The 18,741-nt window shown below is 41.9% G+C and overlaps 1 protein-coding gene across 3 annotated transcripts in view; it reads left to right on the forward strand.

Annotated features, from left to right (window-relative positions):
- The window catches only part of DPYD (dihydropyrimidine dehydrogenase), a 526,421-nt gene that overhangs the window by 138,475 nt on the left and 369,205 nt on the right, over positions 1-18,741 (forward strand). For all 3 annotated transcript variants that reach the window (XM_081008554.1, XM_081008553.1, XM_081008555.1), the window contains exon 4: positions 5,604-5,691. In XM_081008554.1, the coding sequence (XP_080864680.1) occupies positions 5,604-5,691 (88 nt within the window). The remainder of the gene's footprint in view (positions 1-5,603; positions 5,692-18,741) is intronic.

The following is an 18,741-nucleotide window of genomic DNA, read 5'->3' on the forward strand; positions in this document are numbered from 1 at the left end:
ACACTGGTGGGCGTGGTGTGAAACAACAGCGGACGTTGTTGGACATGTTGTCCCCCCCCCCTTTATGTGCATGTACATGTCTTTTTCTCCATGATTCACCCATGAGAATGGTGAGAAAGATCTCTGTGTTGGAATATGTATGCCCCAGTTCTGTCATGTGGGCAGCAGTGGTGTGAACTATGAAGTACAAGGGAAGCAGGTGGAGCTGTGGTCTAAAGGACTGAGCCTCTTGAGCTTGCCGATGGTAAGATTATAAGGTTGGCAGTTTGAGTCCACATGGCTGGGGAAGCTCCTATTGCTTTGTCCCAGCTCCTGCCATCCTAGCAGTTCAAAAGTACACCAGTGCAAGTAGATAAATTGGTACCACTGCAGCGAGATAGTAGACAGTGTTTGTGTGCACTCTGGCTTCTGTCGCGGTGTTCTGTTGTGCCAGAAGTGGTTTAGTCATGCTGGCCACATCACCTGGAAAAGCTGTCTGCAGACAGATGTTGGATCCCTTGGCCTGAAAGCAGAGATGAGCACCACACCCCATAGTCAAATTTGACTGGACTTAACTGTCCAGGGGGGATGCGGGTGGCGCTGTGGGTTATACCACTGAGCCTAGGGCTTGCCAACCAGAAGGTCGGCGGTTCGAATCCCCGCGACGGGGTGAGCTCCCGTTGCTTGGTCCCTGCTCCTGCCCACCTAGCAGTTTGAAAGCACTTCAAAGTGCAAGTAGATAAATAGGTACTGCTCTGGCGGGAAGGTAAATGGCGTTTCTGTGTGCTGCTCTGGCTCGCCAGAAGCAGCTTAGTCATGCTGGCCACATGACCCGGAAGCTGTACGCCGGCTCCCTCGGCCAATAAAGTGAGATGAGCGCCGCAACCCCAGAGTCGGTCACGACTGAACCTAATGGTCAGGGGTCCCTTTACCTTTAACTGTCTGGGGCTCCTTTGCCTTTACCAAACTATGAAACCTATGGCAAAATTACAGCAGAAAACTCCTGTGATTTTTCAGGTTAATGGGATTTCCCCCTTGGAATTTTAACATGGAAATGACTGCTAAGCTTCCACTAGATTGCACTACTTTTCCAGAGTGCTTTTAAGATGTTGTGTAAAATTGTATAAAATGCAAAAAAAAAAAAAAAAAGCCAGGTAGGGAACTGTCTGGAAAAAGGAACAAAGTGCTGTCTGAATGCAGCTATTGTCTCATTTAGAAGACTAAAACTAGGGTTCAGCACCCCTGTTACTTTCTCATAGAACAGAGCTAAACAGAACATTGTTGCTAGTAATTCATCTATTACAGAAGAGAGGCCACAGGACTATTTTTATTGGAAGAAGCTCAGCATTTTTCATCACTCTGACTCTCTGAAGTAAATTATTGTTCCATCCAAAGATTGCTTACACATGCCTGGTGCATGATGTTGACATAGCTGTGTTCTTACAAAGCTGCAGGTAGTTTCTCCGGACTCCCCCAGTAAAATAAAAGTATATTTTCCATTTTGTCATTATTTAAATTAACTAAAAAGTGTAACGGCAGGCCCTGCCATTAGGCAGATTGTAGCTGCTGATCTTTGGACAGCAAAGTGATAGTTATTTTATGTATTGTTTTTGAATTGTTACTACTATTGTTGTTTAGTCTTTTAGTCGTGTCTGACTCTTCGTGACCCCATGGACCAGAGCACGCCAGGCACTCCTGTCTTCCACTGCCTCCCGCAGTTTGGTCAAAGTCATGCTGGTAGCTTCGAGAACACTGTCCAACCATCTCGTCCTCTGTCGTCCCCTTCTCCTTGTGCCCTCCATCTTTCTCAACATCAGGGTCTTTTCCAGGGAGTCTTCTCTTCTCATGAGGTGGCCAAAGTATTGGAGCCTCAGCTTCAGGATCTGTCCTTCCAGTGAGCACTCAGGGCTGATTTCCTTCAGAATGGATAGGTTTGATCTTCTTGCAGTCCATGGGACTCTCAAGAGTCTCCTCCAGCACCATTATTCAAAAGCATCAATTCTTCGGCGATCAACCTTCTTTATGGTCCAGCTCTCACTTCCATACATCACTATTGGGAAAACCATAGCTTTAACTAACGGACCTTTGTTGGCAAGGTGATGTGTCTGCTTTTTAATAGGTACGGTGAAAGGAGAAGTGCTTGTCTGTTTTTTTCTGGCTGGCTTTGTGTACTGTGTGTTTTTTACTTTGAGTAGGAACAGCACCTCCACCATGATTAATGGCTTCTTAATTGTTCTTAAAATGTTATTTAATTCAAGTGCATAACTATGTAGAAGGGGACCTCTTACAAAGAAAGTGAAGAGTGATGTGTGCACACACATGCACACACACACACACACACACACACGTGTGCATGTAGCAACTTGCACTGAATTGTGGTTTACAGTAATTGTCGTCTTCCCCTTAAGTATGGAGCCATGTTTGTAATTTCTCACAGTATCTACCATTTAAAGCCATTTAGGTAATAAGATCCAGGCATGCCTTTCTACTGTCTTGTTTTATGCCATTTGTCTGGTTCTTCGGAATGTGGTACCTTTTTCTGTTTTGGTACAGTAAATGCACTCTGTAATATCTATTATGGCATGGTCAAAGGATAATTTATTGTCAAATAGAAAAAAATAGGTCAACCCTAATGTCACTTGATGATCAAACCCCCCCAAGTTTAATAAAACATCTCACCAGCATGCATCCTGCACAGCGGTTGATATTTTATTACAACTGCAGTACCTGGGCTATAGCAGTGGTGTAATTACTGAGCTGTCAGAGTGATAAGTGGGATTAATGGCAGCCTGATGCACTTTAGTCTGCAGAGTGCTCTGAGAATTGGAAGATGGTGTTGTTATAAGCGTCTGTCTATACTGGCATATGCACAGCACTCTCTCCCTACTTTCCCCACCCAGTGCCACAAATTCAGGCTCACATTGCCTTGCCTCATTAGCATCTGACATTTTCAACAGCTGTTACTTGCGAGACAGTTACTGTTATTGTTATTATCACTCCAGTAATAATAATGCAAATATATATTATTGACGGAAGACGCATAACGATGCTACACAATCATCTATCGCTAAGATGGCTTCCTAGGCAGTTCTTTCAGTTTCTTTGCAGGTTTAAAGTTAGACAGGTGAGACTCATTACCAGTTGTGGTGTTTGTGTAGCACCAGCCCCCAAGGTGTCATATTTAAAACAGGTTATAGTTTATTTAAAATCTGCTTTCCTAGAAGATCTTCAAAACAGGAGCCCACACAATTAATATTTTCTCATATGTAGCGTCTCTAAAATTGATTTTTTGTGTATTTTATTTAAAGCTTAGACCTACATCTAAGCCTTTCCTTCCTTTGATCACTGTGGTTGCTCTAGACTTGCTGAAATGTGCTCTGAAGCTGTCTCTTTTTATTGTTGGTCTAACATTGTCAAATAAAACTAAACCAAACCACCCTGTATGGACTAAACACTCTTCCTCCCACATGTGGTCCAAACTTACTATCTCATACCAACCACAGGTTTATTGTTTCAACATAATACAATATTCTGCTTGCCAGAAATTGCAGGGCTCACCATAAGTATGAGGCATTGAAATGGGATGATGCACTGTAGAAACAGCAATAATCCTTAAGGTTTTATATAATGCATGTCAAGTACTCAGAGTGCTTTACCTACATTAGTGCTACAATTCTTGCAACAGGCAAGGTAGGGCAGTATTACTGCTCCTGTTTTGCTGATCCAGAATGAAGTGGTATCTTCCAGTTTAAGATATCATTTGGCTTTGGATTAAGCATACAGGATTTTATAGGGCCTTCCTGGAGTTTGGTGAAATGTTTCTAGAATGATGAAGCTGGCATAAAGGAATCGTTGCCTGTGGTGTACATACTCATGCTATGATCATTTATGCATTCAGGTGTTATAGTTTTTCTCAAACCTGTTTGGCTAAGAGACAACAGTGGGCAGAAGAAAGCAATATGTCAGCTGCGAACTAGCTGTGATGCCTCTGTCAAAGTTTGGCCCTGGAGCTGAACATGCCTGAAAACTATCTCCAGTCTTTGGCTTGTAACCAATGTAGCGCTAAGTAACTGTTCCATAAGCACAAGAATTTCCACTTGCACAGTGGGACCTTATCTCCTCCACACACACACCATGTGCCCCCTAAATCTGTTCTAGGGGTTCCACCAACTCTCTGGGGAAGATTTGGGGAGTGTCTAGGACATGCATGGGGAAGGGAAAAGGGGGCAACCCCATCGTACATGTGGAAATCTTTGAGCTCATGGGGCAAGGAAGTTAAATCCTTTTCGCTTTCCTATTTCCCTTTGACATCACGTGCTTGCAGTTCTTCAGCTTAATTGCTCTCATGAATTAGTTCACACACACTAAGTACTTTACATAGTACAGGGGTCAGCAAACGTTTTCAGCAGGTGGCTGGTCCACTGTCCCTCAGACCTTGTGGGGGGCTGGAATATATTTTGGGGGGGAAAGGATGAACAAATTCCTATGCCCCACAATTAACCCAGAGATGCATTTTAAATAAAAGGACACATTCTACTCATGTAAAAACATGTCGATTCCTAGACCATCTGCGGGGCAGATTTAGAAGGCGATTGGGCTGGATCCGGCCCCCGGGCTTTAGTTTGCCTACCCATGACCTAGTTGGACTTTGCTGAGACATAACACTAAATCAAGTGCACGAACCCGCTCCCCTCTCTTCCTTAAGCCTGGTTATGAGGAGATCAGAGGCATCCCCTTCCATTTTGAACTCACTTTGTTTATAGTTGCATTCAAACCAGAACTCTGGTTAGTTTTCAATCTGGCTTATCTCAATAGGTCACAATATTGTAGCTGACTTGTTTGAACAAACCACGGTTAAAATTAACCACAGTCCTGGCTTAGACACAATGGTAAACCATGGTTAACTGAAAATGGAAGGAAGTGCTTCTTATGGCCATACCAGTGAAAGAAATGAAGGAGAAGTACACAGACCCAAGGCTCAGTCACGTAGTTCAGTGTTATGGCTGACCCCAGCCTAAATGATCTGATTTTAGTCATGCCTTCAGCTTTTTAAACCTTTGTCGGTCATTGATTCATCCTGTTGGATGTAGGATAATAAATTCATGAATATTTGTGAAAACCTGCTCAGTAGGAAAACTAGAATTTAATTCATTAATTGTCATTCAGCATATTCTTTGAGCACCGAGCGTTACATTTGCCTGTAACCTCAGAGGGGACATCAGAAGACTGTGAAGGGAGGTGGAGAGAGGATGTAATAGCTACTGATTCAGGGAACAGCTCCTGTTCCTTTTGCCCTTAGAAATAAAAGCTCTGGAGAAGACGACTATGTTGTCGCACAATTCTAAGCACGACACACTCACACGCAAAAGAGTTGTCTTTTATGAGTGGCTTCCTTCTGACTTTGGTGGCCTGAGTGATCTGCTGGTGGCTGCCTTGGTTTGCCTGTCTGTGGCATGGGAATAATGGCACTTCTCCCAGGGACATTCTTTAGTTGTTGCCCAAACGGTGAAGCATTATTAATTTTTAGATTGATTAGCTTCTGTCAGGTACAAGGGGGGGAAATGTATGCTGTTGGCAGCGTTCTGTGCTGTAAGTCGCTTTAACTCATTTACTTTCTTCCCCAGGTGCTTAAAGTGTGCAGATGCCCCCTGTCAGAAGAGCTGCCCAACTAATCTAGACATCAAGTCATTTATCACAAGTATCGCAAACAAGGTAAGAAGAAGAAAAAGAGGAAGAGGCTGGTTCACCAAGAAAATGAAAGCCTAAACCTGCCGTCGCGGCATTTCTTTTTGTATGATTGAATTACAGCCCTTATCTTTGTATGTAGCTTAATGAAATAATGTTTAGAAGCAGCTATTATAAAATTTAGCAGTCTTTTCTTAATTGCATAATTATTCTTGCTACTTTCCTGTGGAGATATTGTGCAATAAGTGCATAGCCAGTGTATGTGTTCAGTCTGCCTTTTCAAGTAATTATATATCTTTTTCTTTGCATAAAACTGTTGGCTTTGGATGGACCTTCTTAATTGATACTATTAATTATTATTTTTTTTTAAAAAAACACAAATAGGCAGTTTGTGGAGTAAGGTTCACTACAGACGTTTACTAGGCTTCTGCAGCTTTATTTTATTTTATTTCTCTTAAGAAGATAATGTCTTGTCCTCAGAGAGCTCCGCTAATGTAAAATAAGCTAAATGGTTTGTGGAACCCACGCCAGAATGATGTGCTGGAGGAGGAGAGCCGAGATTTTTTTCTAGTTTCGTTTTTAGTTTACTTGAGAGAGATTTTTTTTAAAAAGCACCTTGAACGAAACCTTGAAGTGCAGGGCCTTTTATGAGGACAGTGGCAATGCAGTTTTTTTTGTTTTTGTTTTGTTCCAAAAGATTCCTTCAACTAAAACTTTTTTTCTTGTTTAATGGCAAAACCTAGCTATGAGAGTGCTAATAAGTAACAACTACTTCAGTTAATAGGATGGAATGGAACTAACAAAAGAAAACATTGAAAGGCACTCAGTTTCAGCCTTGACTGTGGTGTGTGTGTGTGTGTGTGTGTGTGTGTGTGTGTGTGTGTGTGTGTTGCAAATCAAAAACCAAACCTTCTGAACCTTTTCAGGCAAATACTTTGTGCTTTTGAATTTTACGGTGGGTCAGACTGGAACTGAGTATTGGGTTTCTGCACTCATTCCTCTTCCCTTAATAATAATCAGTATTATTTGTCTAGCATTAGCTGTCTAGAGCAAGGGTTGTCAACCTGGTCCCTACCGCCCACTAGTGGGCGTTTCAGGATTCTAGGTGGGTGGTAGGGGGTTCTACGGCACAAGCTGAATCCGCCTTCCATCGAGCACTGGTGGGCGGTAAGGAAATTCTACCATCAAGAAAGATGCATTAGTGGGCGGTAGGGATAAAAAGGTTGACTATCCCTGGTCTAGAGGTCTAGATCTTCAGAAACCTTGAATCATTTAGTCTTTTCTCTAATAAGCATGTGCATTGGTGGTGAGTTTTTGCTGCCATTCTGGCAGCCTTGTAACTTCGTTGTTGTGTTTAGTCGTTTAGTCGTGTCCGACTCTTCATGACCCCATGGACCAGAGCACGCCAGGCACTCCTGTCTTCCACTGCCTCCCGCAGTTTGGTCAAAGTCATGCTGGTAGCTTCGAGAACACTGTCCAACCATCTCGTCCTCTGTCGTCCCCTTCTCCTTGTGTCCTCCATCTTTCCCAACATCAGGGTCTTTTCCAGGGAGTCTTCTCTTCTCATGAGGTAGCCAAAGTATTGGAGCCTCAGCTTCAGGATCTGTTCTTCCAGTGAGCACTCAGGGCTGATTTCCTTATGAATGGAGAGATTTGATCTTCTTGCAGTCCATGGGACTCTCAAGTGTCTCCTCCAGCACCATAATTCAAAAGCATCAATTCTTAGAAAGGTCTAATATGGGACCACAATTAGTTCTCATGTCAGGAAGTGCCAAAGCCCAGTGGTATTAGCCCTCCATGTGGCTCATGCACAGAGGCGCCAGCCGCTCCAGAGGATAGGGGGCGCGCGCAATGCAATGTTGCATGATGTCCTGACATCAGACACATGACGTCCTCTGAATATTGAGAGGGCCCAGCCCCTTCAAAAAATATATTAGGGGGCTCAGAACTGTCTCAGCCCCTAGGAGTCAGTGCCTGTGCTCATGTATGAATAGGACTTTTAAGTATGTGAAGTCAGAGCGAATTTACATGTGAGCTATGATAAAGTTTATTGCTTCAGATTACGAGGGGGCTCTAAATACAACCTTTTAAACTCAATTTCAAGTGTCACTCATTGGTTTAGAAAAGAAAGGAAGCAAGGGAAACACTCTAAAGCAGACATTGAAACTCTCTTCACATATGCCAAGTAGGAAATCATAAGATATTTTTGTTTAAAGTATTTCATATGTATAAAAGAGTTTGCAAAAAATATATATGTTTCCATTTGATAGTTTTTAGTTGCCTAGATCCTGGCACATATGCAGATATACAAGTTAGTTATTTCTATTTTCATAGTCCTTTGTTTTAGAATAATGCACATTTTCTTGTGTGTCTCTGTGTTCTGCTACGGGCCTCTTGAAATTGATGTAGTTTAGGGCCTCAGTATGGCTTAATTGAGCCCTGAATGCATTGTCCAAAGGTGTATATCAGAGACAGAGAAGGCAATACTCAGATTCCTGCTACATACCATCTCTTCCTGTCCATGCTCTCTCACTAACCGGGAAGCTGTGTGACTCTCGGGTTTTCATTGAAGGAGCTTTCATTATTGCAAGTTCTTTGGACGGTGGAGTCTAGCAAATGCATTCTTTTGTCAGGTATTTAAGGGGCTTTATTGTATATTGTGTGTTTTGTTGGGAAACTACTGTAGCAATCATAAAAGGTCAGGGATTCTTGTTCTCTCAAGCCTGGGGCATTTTAGATATTTGCAGGTCTTGCACAATGTGGTCTCTTCTACATTTCATTGCCTGTAGACCTCAACTTGGCAAGAAAGGGGTTGGGGGGGCGCCTTTCTGGGTTGAGAGGGTAATTGAATTGCCAGGCGCACCGAGCCTTGAGCCTCCTTGAGGAAAAGGATGTCACTGGCTTTGGCGACACTGTGCTAGGTTTCCACATTTCTGCAAAGCCTAGGCCAGAACTTCCTTTTGTCACTTCTCATACAATGGGATTACACAGCCCTACTTTCCAAAGCATGCAGACTATTCTGCCGGGTCCTTTCTAGTCAAGATTCACCATAATGTGCAAACATTTCTGTTGTGTTCGCTCAATAGGTGACAGACAACTTTGAGGTTCCCCGTACTGCGAATGCTTGTTTGGGAGAGGGAGGGAGAAGCAACAAGCATGCATTTTGTCACTACATAGCCTGCTACAGAAGATCAGACGTGTAAAGAAATGATTTTGCTGAGAAGCTTGAAGGTATCATAATTTATTCATGCTTTCACTGGAGACAAGTCGTGTTAAAAAGCAAATGTTTGCTCAGCGTAAGAGCGGAAGGAACCAAGTGAGAATATGGGTGCCGTGCTCTGGTTTACTTCCCAGTCATGTCAGTGGGGTCCATCCTTCATGTGTTGTAGCCCAGATATCCTCAGGTCAGTGGCATGCGGTCAATGGACTATGGGAACTAGGCTAGTCCCCTAAAGGGTCCAAGAGCCCTGTCGCCACCTCTCTAAAGCCCACTCGGCTTTGGAAAGGAGGCAGCAGGGCTTTATAATAATTTAATAATAATAATTTATTATTCATACCCCGCCCATCTGGCTGGGTTTCCCCAGCCACTCTGGGCTGCTTCCAACGGAATATTAAAAACAATACAGCATCAGACATTAAAAACTTCCCTAAACAGGGCCGCCTTCAGTTGTATTTTAAAAGTAAAATAGTTGTTTATTGCCTTGACATCTGCTAGGAGGGCATTCCACAGGGAGGGCAGACACCACTACCGAGAAGACCCTCTGCCTGGTTCCCTGTAACCTCACTTCTCGCAGCAAGGGAACTGCCAGAAGGCCCTCGGCGCTGGACCTCAGTGTCCGGGCTGGATGATGACGCCTCCTTCCCAAAGCCCAGGAAGCTTCTGCCCGGCTTAGGGATGAGGTGCGATGCTCACATGTATGATGTCGGGACCCCGCTCAATCTGCCTTGCAAGATGGCACCTCTGGTCCTAACTGTTCTGCCACAAAATAATAATCATCATCATCACTGCACAGCACTGCCTGAGGGGTGTATCGTGTGTGAGAAAACCAAGTGGAGAGAGTGAGGAAGTGGAAAGGAAACAGAAAGGGCTGGGACAGGAAGTCAGGGAGATGTAATTGCCTCTGCGCTCACTGCCAGTTCCCTACAGCAGGCTGTGAGCCCACAGCAGAAGTCACTCGTCAGAAGGAAGCACCTTTTCCCACTTCCTTTGCCCCCTTAGATTGATTGAGCTGTCTTAGGGATCCATTGTGTCCCGAGTCAGACCCACTGCTCTTTCATTATACAGAGGCCGAGCTGGACAAGATTGTTGTTCCAGGTCCAGGCTGGTGCAATGATTGGCCTGCCCTCTACTTTCTGTACTTGGCCAACAAGAGTGGCCTAGGCACAGTTGCAGCTGAGGGATCCTTGCTCCTCAACCAGGGTTTGAATTGTTCTGTCATTCTCATTGGTTTCAGTGCAGCTTATTGCATGGCGAGTTCCCACCTCCCCCCAATGGTAAATAATGACACAGAACACCATAAATAAGGTTAACGGGCTAAAATTGGCCACAACTTTATTGGTTACAGGTAAGAGCGGTATTGGCTTAGGCATTGGTCCTATCATTCTATCCGGCTTCAGCCTGATGGCATGAAGACCGGCAAGGGTTAACACCAGCAGGGGGAGCCCTGCTGATGCACATCAACTAGGTAACTCCCCCGGGGTCACCGCTCGGGGGCGTGCTTTAGGCCCTGATCTCCATAGGCTTCGGATGAGGCAGTGCTCCCCGGAATCCTTTACCGGATTACCCTTCAGTATTAGGTGGAGGTGATGGTGCACCTCCCCCCCCAACTCATCTACATAACAATACCCCTACCAATGCCTAGCCACCAAAATCAGGGAAGTTGTGACAATTTGCTACGAGGTAGGCGAAAAACCAGATGGCCGGTGCCAATTTGCTGGCTCAGGGGATGATGCAGCCCAAGGATTCCTCCAGATCGCGCGGGGCTGCAAACCAGCCACCGCGGGCGTGTTGGGGGCATGAGCCCGCAACACCACCTCCTCCCGTGGTCGGAAGTGGCTCTCTCAGATGAATGTGTATAGGAGTGCAGATTAAGTCTGCCTAACACCTGCACACCATCCTAAGACTTACAAACTGTGCAGTTTGGGGCTCTAGCATTATACCCATCTTCTCCTCTCCTTTCCTCTTTATTTTTGCTTTTTTTGCTTTGTATCCAGCATAAAGAAGTCTTATGGATAACTTGAAAGCTTGCTCATTATTTTACGTCGTTTTAGTTATTCCTAATAATAGGTATTACCCCTTTAATATTCTGATTGATCTAGTATTTTAACCTTTTCTCTTTCCAAATGTCTTATTCCTTCCCTTCCACTCCCCCCGCCCCCTCAAATTCATTCCCTTATTTACCTGCTTTCCATTCCTCTGGTCTACTGTTCCTGCTTTCACCAACTCTTTCATCCTCCATCTTTCTCTCCCCCCCCCCCTTCTTACTCCCTCTCTCCCTCTCCCTCAAATTATTTATTACTTCTGCTTTCTTCTCTCCTCTCTCCCCTTTTCCTCTGTTTTGTGTTTAATTCTTTCATTTAAGATTTAAAATGTAATGAAACACAGACGTTAGACGCAAGAGGGCCTGTTCTCAAAATGACAGCTCAAATTGTGCATGCAAATTGGAGACTGTGTGTGAAAGTCTGTACTCATTTGCACAAGCCATGCGCGCTCATGCATGCCATTTAAAACTGCTACATTTAATTTTAATAAGTGGGGCTTCAAGATAGTGTCTTTAATTTTCGATACAGGATAGATGTCACCTACATGCCACTGCAAATTGTTGCCAAAAATCATCTGCCAGAGTTCAGAAGCAAAATGATACAGGGAATCATTAATACGAGAAACTGATTATTATTATTATTATTATTATTTAAAAGGAAGCTAAAGCTGCTAGTATGCGCTGAGTTATAATTACATAGAAATCTGCATTTTAATTAACCTTTCTTGAAGGATTTCTGGGGTGCTGGGTTTTTGAAAGTTGAATTTTATTCAGTATTTTATGTGCATCTTGATATTTTTCCAGGTCGCTAAGTACAAAAGCATTCAGATGAAAAGTAAGGATGTTCTTGATGTATTTGAAACATTGACTTTTCTTAAGATATCTATCAGTACTTAATGTACTGAGATGGCTGACAGCTGGTTTCGGTTGCCATAGTGTAATTATGTAGAATAGACTGTCTCGATGACACCGTTTCGATGAAAGAATATCTTGCATTCTCGATGACAAAGACTAAAGTGACAGTATAAGCACCAACTTATGGGGTTCTTTTTCCGTTAGCAGTGTAAAACTACAGGGTTGTTTTGGTGACGCAAGTCAAATGGTGCGATGTAACGATCAATGGCAAAATAAGAGGGATATTGATACCCTGTCAAGGTTTGCATTTGTTCCACTCCCCCTCTTCCAATTTAGTCTGTAGTCTGCATTACTGGAATTTGAAAATAATAGTTTTTAAAACCTTACGACAGTTCAAAGCTCAGCGCTTTTCATTTCCGATTTAGAAAGCCATGACTTCTAGTTTAATGGGTGTTGGAGACCCATCAAAAACCACAGGCGGGAGAAGCCTGTGGACGTGGGATTCGGCTGGCACCTTTGCGCCCCCCTACTCGCGGGGAAACCCTGTTTTGGGGATCCGGAGCGACGTGGGGTGAGTGGCGCGGTGCTTTGAATCGACTGCTTCTTTCACGGAGTGAAGCCGCATTGCTGCTGCCGGAGAGCGCTGACTTTTTCCTGTGGACAATTGGATTTCAAACAACTGCCCGTGAGTAGAACGGAAAATTGGACTATGAAATTTCTTAATTAGGTACCGAAAGCGGGAAGGTCTAAACAGGAAGTCCGCCTTCCGCTTTTGTAGATAGATTGAATCAAAGACGCGGCAAGCTAGAGTTCAGAAAGTCGTTTGTAAAGGACTAAATTTTCATCATTTAAAATTATTGAACCTCCCTTGGAAGCAGGAGAAGAGGGGGGAACCTTTTTTAGACTGTTTAAACCTGCAGAAGAGAGACTAAAGAAAGGTAATTTTCCACCGTCTTGAACCTGGGAGCGGGGTGTCAGACAGACGTTTTGGAGAAGCTCATTGACTATGGACAAACGTTTTTGACAGGTAGTTAAAAGAACAGAAACATATTGATTCAATTGTTCCCTCTCGCTTTTAAAAGGAACAAAATATCGACAAAATATCTGAAAAAGGAAAACTTTGTTGCTAAATCTGCTTTTTTTAAAAAAGGGGGAAAAATGGATACAAATAGAAATTGTTTCCCCTAGAGGGAGCTTGTGAAACTGTTATTAAAGTCGAACTGGGGAGTTTTGCAGCTGTAAAAGATTAAAGATCGTGGGACCAGACTTCGACCTTGTACAAGAATGTGCTCAGAGGCTCTGGTGCTTGCCTTTTGCAAGACAAGTGCTTTATTGGAACAGTTACATGAGAAAATGGATTTGATGACAGTTGCGATAGGAAATTTTGGACAGGCAGTGGGTACCTATATAGAACCCAGTCAGGAATTAATCCAGGAATGTGCTTTGACAGATGAGATGAGGGAGGAGGCTGTTGCTGGACCTCGGGTGGCAGAGATAGAGGGAGCTGTGGCCCAGCAGGAACATGAGTCGTTGGATTTGACGAATGAACCTGGAAAAAGTCAGATTTGGAGAGATGGAGTTCTGCTTGGTTTGGAGATGGGGGGCTGGATGGACCCCCCTATGCAGGGATGTTTTGACTTTTCAAGTCTGGCTTTAGGCCGGGGGGAGCTCGGAGTTGTGGGGGGCCCTAATTTTGGAGGGGCCTTGAAACATGCCTTTAAATACCACATGGATTTCAGTGTTGACTATGGAAAAGGGGCTGACTTGTCGAGAAGGGACAAAAATATTGTCAAGTTGGAGTCTCCCAGAGTGAAAGGAGCAGAAGACAAAGTAAAGTACAGGTATAAACATGAAGAAGACCTGCGGAAGGGACATGGAAAAGACTTAAGAGCCTCAGATATAAGGTCACCAGGTTGATGGACTAGATGGATGGGATAGAAAGGACTGACAAAACCCGAGACCAGGAGAAGAGACGATGGATGAAGATTGGAAGAAAGTTTTAAAAATTTATTTAGAAAAGTATCATAAAATTAATGAGTATTAGAAAAATGTTGGAATGAAATTATTTGGCTTTAGCAGAAATGTTAAAAAGAATTATGTAAGAATATGTTATGGTTAAAAGAATTTGGTATAAATAAGATTTAAGTTTTAAGTTTTAGGGTTTTTTATGGTAAGATAAGGTTAAAATAGATTAAGGTAATTTAATGACAGAATATTGTGAAAGATGGAAAGGATTTGCTGAGATAATTAACTACTAGAATACAAAAAAGGGAGGTGTGAGGAGGTCGATGAAATAAGTTAATGAAAGTTAAGGATTTGGGAATACTGGATTTGTTTTTAAATTTGTTGTTTATTTTTGTTTTTTGATTGTGTTGCATTGTGTGTTTTGTTTTTTCTTTTTGATTTTGGTTTTTATTGATTTGTATTGTTTAATTGTTACTTTTATCTACTTTTTTCTTTCTTTTTCTCTTTCTCTTGTTTTTTCCTTCTTTTTTCTTTGTAACTTTAAAATTCTCAATAAATATCATTTTAAAAAGGAAAAAAAAAATTGTGTTCTTATACTGTTACAACCTCTGCGACGTTCTGGACACACACTCTAGGAATAAAAAACAACAACCATTGAGATTGTTACTGTGTAAATGCTGCATACGGTGCATTATTTTGACTATGTAATCTCTCCTTTTGTTTTCTTATTCGTCATTCAATTTGTAACACTTAATAAAATTTCCTTAACTTTGAATTTATCATAATTAAACATTATGGAACTTTGGTAAATAAGAAACCCTCCACATTTGTGGCTTGGGGACCTTCTGTTAGCAACAAACAAAACACAAAACAGCCCCAGTTGAGCTCATGGAATCAGCTTCAGAGTTGCTTGGATCCTTACTTATAACCACTGGAGATATAATCATAATCCCGTATCAGGCACGATGTTGCACTTCATGCTCCGTCATCCTGAATTTGTCAGGCCTCGCCGTATCAAACGCCAACTGTGATGTGAACCAGAAAGCTTCCCCGTGTGTTTTTTCAGGGGAGAATATGTACAATTTCGGAAGGCATTGTGCTAAGCAGCTGAATTAGCTGAACGCATAAACCTTTCAGACCTTGCTTTTCAATAGGGAAAGTTTTGGGGGTGGAGTGACTGGAATGGGGACATTAGGGAAGCTCTTAATTTTAGGGAAGCTTTTAATGTTTAACAGACCGCTGTATTTTAATATTTTGTTGGAAGCCGCCCAGAGTGGCTGGGGAAACCCAGCGAGATGGGTGGAATAAATAATAAATTATTATTATTTAGATTATTATTATTAGGGACTGAGTGTGTTCCCCTACACAGCTTGTGCCATCATGCATTTAGCTGAATGCCTGCGTAAGTCTCCAGAGATTGCCTGTTGCTTCTGGTATCCTCTGTGGGGAACATTCTCTTTCTCCTCCCACAAAAAAGCTCTGTATATAGTTTGCAAGTATTCATTGGAGCCTTTGGATTGTTGTAGGATTTCAGTTTTAGGGAACTTTAATTTAGGTACTAAAAATTGATCTGGAAGCTCTTACACAACTTCCTTTCCGTTCTTTTTTCTATATTAGCATGGCTAATTCTATATATCCTAGTATAGCACTATGTACACAGCAATCCAAATCTAATCCAAATAATTTTATTGTACTAGCCACTGACCATGACAATAAATAGATCTACTAGAACTATTTTAACACAAGGCTAGCTGTCCGAATTCTACCATTTCAATTGGTCTCTCTTTTAGATTTGCTCACTTCCTTGCAGCAGAAAATGAACTTGGGTTATTATTACTTTAAAATTCCATCTGAAGATCGCAGGGCGATTCACGACATACTTTTTTGGTGCAGGTTTCAGTAAAAATCAGCGGGATTTATTTCCATGCCAAAGCTGTTTAGGATTTTGCTACCAGTTGCGAGCCATTAGTTCCATTCTGATTACGCAGAATGCAGACTTACAGTCACTGTGCATTTGAGAAAGTTACAATATCAGGAAGTTTCAGTGTGGAATATAAATAATGGATGCCAGAGTTGGAGGACAGTCTAAATGGTACGAGCATTTCCTGATAGAAAACGCAATTTCTTCTGGTCTAACAGTATTGATCCTACATCTTTTAATAGGTTTTCTCTAGTAAAAACATTCTCATTTACATGCATATTATGTAATGCTTCCAAGTGATACATGTGAAGATCCACCTCTGTCTGCTACCAATTATTGATGTCTGTTTAAGGCTGGCTTCTGTTTTCTTGGTTACCAATGCAGTACTTATTGACATTTTGATAAAGGAAACCACAAAACATCCTATCCACTTAGATGCATGCCTTCCTGTGGAATTGCCCAGGAGAAGGCATTTTGTAAACAAAGCATGAGCAGGCATCTATTTAATTAAAAACATTTACAAAGCATTCTGGTTCCAAACCCATTTTTATTGATGAATAATGGTAAACGTCAGACTTCCCTGAATAATCATAATTCATTTTGGAACCTATCTTCCTGATGCAGCCATGGAGTCTTGCTTCCTTCTTCATGTTCAGTTAAATCTTATTAGTTGGAGATCACAGCATGCTTGGGAAAGGCTATAGTGTCTGCAGTAAATCATTTGGTTTCATTTGTGAGGAATGTGGCTTTGTTGTCTGGTCTGGCACAGAATGGGAGCTCCAGTTTATTCAGCAGTAAAAAGGAAACCCAATTCAAAGGGATTCAAGTTAGGGTGGTCTGTGAAAGTTTGTAAAATGCTATAGTTGAAAAGCTTCCTTGGTGAATTTTGATTTGACTTGTAATATTTATAGAGACTGGCATGAGGGATGGGGCAGAAAACTGTTCAGTTTGAATTTTAATGTCAACCTACCTAATTCGTATTTCTCCAACCAACATGTAAACCGAAGCATGGCTATCAAAATTCACATCTCTCTGAATTTTGCAATGCAGTTCTCCAATCCAAAGTTGCACATGGGGAAATTGTGCGTTGAAATTCTTATATTCATAAAAATTACATACAAATTTGCATTGTATTTAGGGAAATCGCTTACATATAAATGCATATAAGATGCAACCGAAATGCTTACAGATTTTTATGCAGGCTTTTTTTAATATATATATATAAAGAAGTTTATGCACTGATGTGGAAATGGGATAAACCAAATACAAGACTGGAAAAGTTAAAATCCGAAAGAAACTGAAATTGTCAGGTTTACCCATCCCTAACTGGTGTTGTGTCATAATATTTTTAAAAAATTAGTTAGAAGGGTTCATATCAAATCTTACCTCAACCATTAAGTCGCTGAGTAACCTTAATCATCTCTGTAGCAGGGGGATAATGATATGAAGTATGGGTGAAGAATACTGGTTGGCATATGGGGGATGGGAAAACTCAGTTCAAAAATCGCTCCATGCCAAGCCAAGCCCTCATCTGAATGTTACATTGCCTCCTCGCTTGAATTTTGCAAATGTACCAAGTTCTGACATGAGAGAGGAGGGAAATGAACAGCCTAAACTAAAGCTCGTTTCTAAGCTCCTCCTGAGTTTTAGAATATATATAACACTGTGAATGCTGGGAAGTTCTTATTCCTTCTGGCTTTTTGATCAGGAGAAATTAGGAAAATATTATCCTGGACTGGATGTCTCCGAGCTTGGCGAAATGTCAGGAACAAACATTGACAGACACAAACTTTCAACGATTATTTCCCCAAAAGGCTCAGAGACTCAGCCCATTCCATTCTATTCTACCTCTACCAGAATGAAAGTTTAATGTATTTTTAATCAGGTTTTCTTGGTTTAGGCCCACAGGCCATAGACTCACCACCCCTGAGTTATATAAATAATATTGTATGATGCTTGTATCCATCTGTGAAAGAGGCTGAGAGTGAGAGATGGGTGACACAAGACGGGGGGTGGGGGAGAAATAGATGTGTGACAGAGAATGGAATCATGGATGGAGTGGAATCATGGGAAGGCGAGGAATTCTTCCATAATTCATTGATTGGAGGGAGGAGTGTATGTGGTGTCATTTACCAGCCAAAGCATTGCTTACGCACCTATTACATATTGGTGACACTATTGTAATGCAGCCCTTGGAGGAAGGCGGGCAATAGTGTTAATTCTAACACAGACTGAAGCATAAACAAACAAACAAAAATATTTCAAGCTACAGGAAGTTGATATGCATTAAACCTCCTCAAGAACTTCTACCAGTACTAACAGTTCAACCACTGATAAGGTGGGAAGGATTTCACCTCTTTTGTGCTTAACAAATGTTGCCTTACCTCTAAAATAGCCATTAGCAATGTACTCGAGATATGTCAGTGTAAGGGAAATGCTGGTTTTTTAACTGTTGGGCTGTTCCTTAGTGAGAAACAGACTTGTTTGTAGTGGTTTAATACTCTTAGGGGTGTATAGAGAAGTTAAAATACAGTAGCCCCTCGCCCTGTCAAGGAAGTGGGAACTTAGCCTACAGCTCCTTAGCGTTCTATATTTTTTAATTCTTCAACAAACTAAGATTTTTTAAAAAAACAAACAAACCCAGAACTCTCTATTTTTCTTAAGAAAAATGCCTACCATTTTATAACATACCTTTAAGAAATGTGCTGATTTAACAAGCAAGGTATGTGACTGACCCGCTTAAACATTTAACAAAGGCCATATCCTTGTGGCAATATCCAGTAGTCTCCGTTTTAGTGACCAAGTGTAAATGAGGCAAATGTCAAGCACCATTCTTTTCAGGCAGCCTATGTGCTAACACTTAAGCGGCTTGTGAAATCTGTGCTAGAAGGGGTTAGATGATTGTCCAGCTTCCATTTACCTCATTTCAGAAAGTCTGTGCAAGTGTGTAGATATTTGCCCATTGCAATTCAATGGAAGCGTAGGGTCATCGGCAGGTTTATCACCAGCTATTAGCAATGACAACTAAATGGGATCCCCATGTTCAGATATGAAACCTTTGATTGCCAGATGCTG

This window comes from Podarcis pityusensis (genome assembly GCF_964106645.2).
Source record: "Podarcis pityusensis genome assembly, chromosome: 6".
Lineage (NCBI taxonomy): Eukaryota > Metazoa > Chordata > Lepidosauria > Squamata > Lacertidae > Podarcis > Podarcis pityusensis.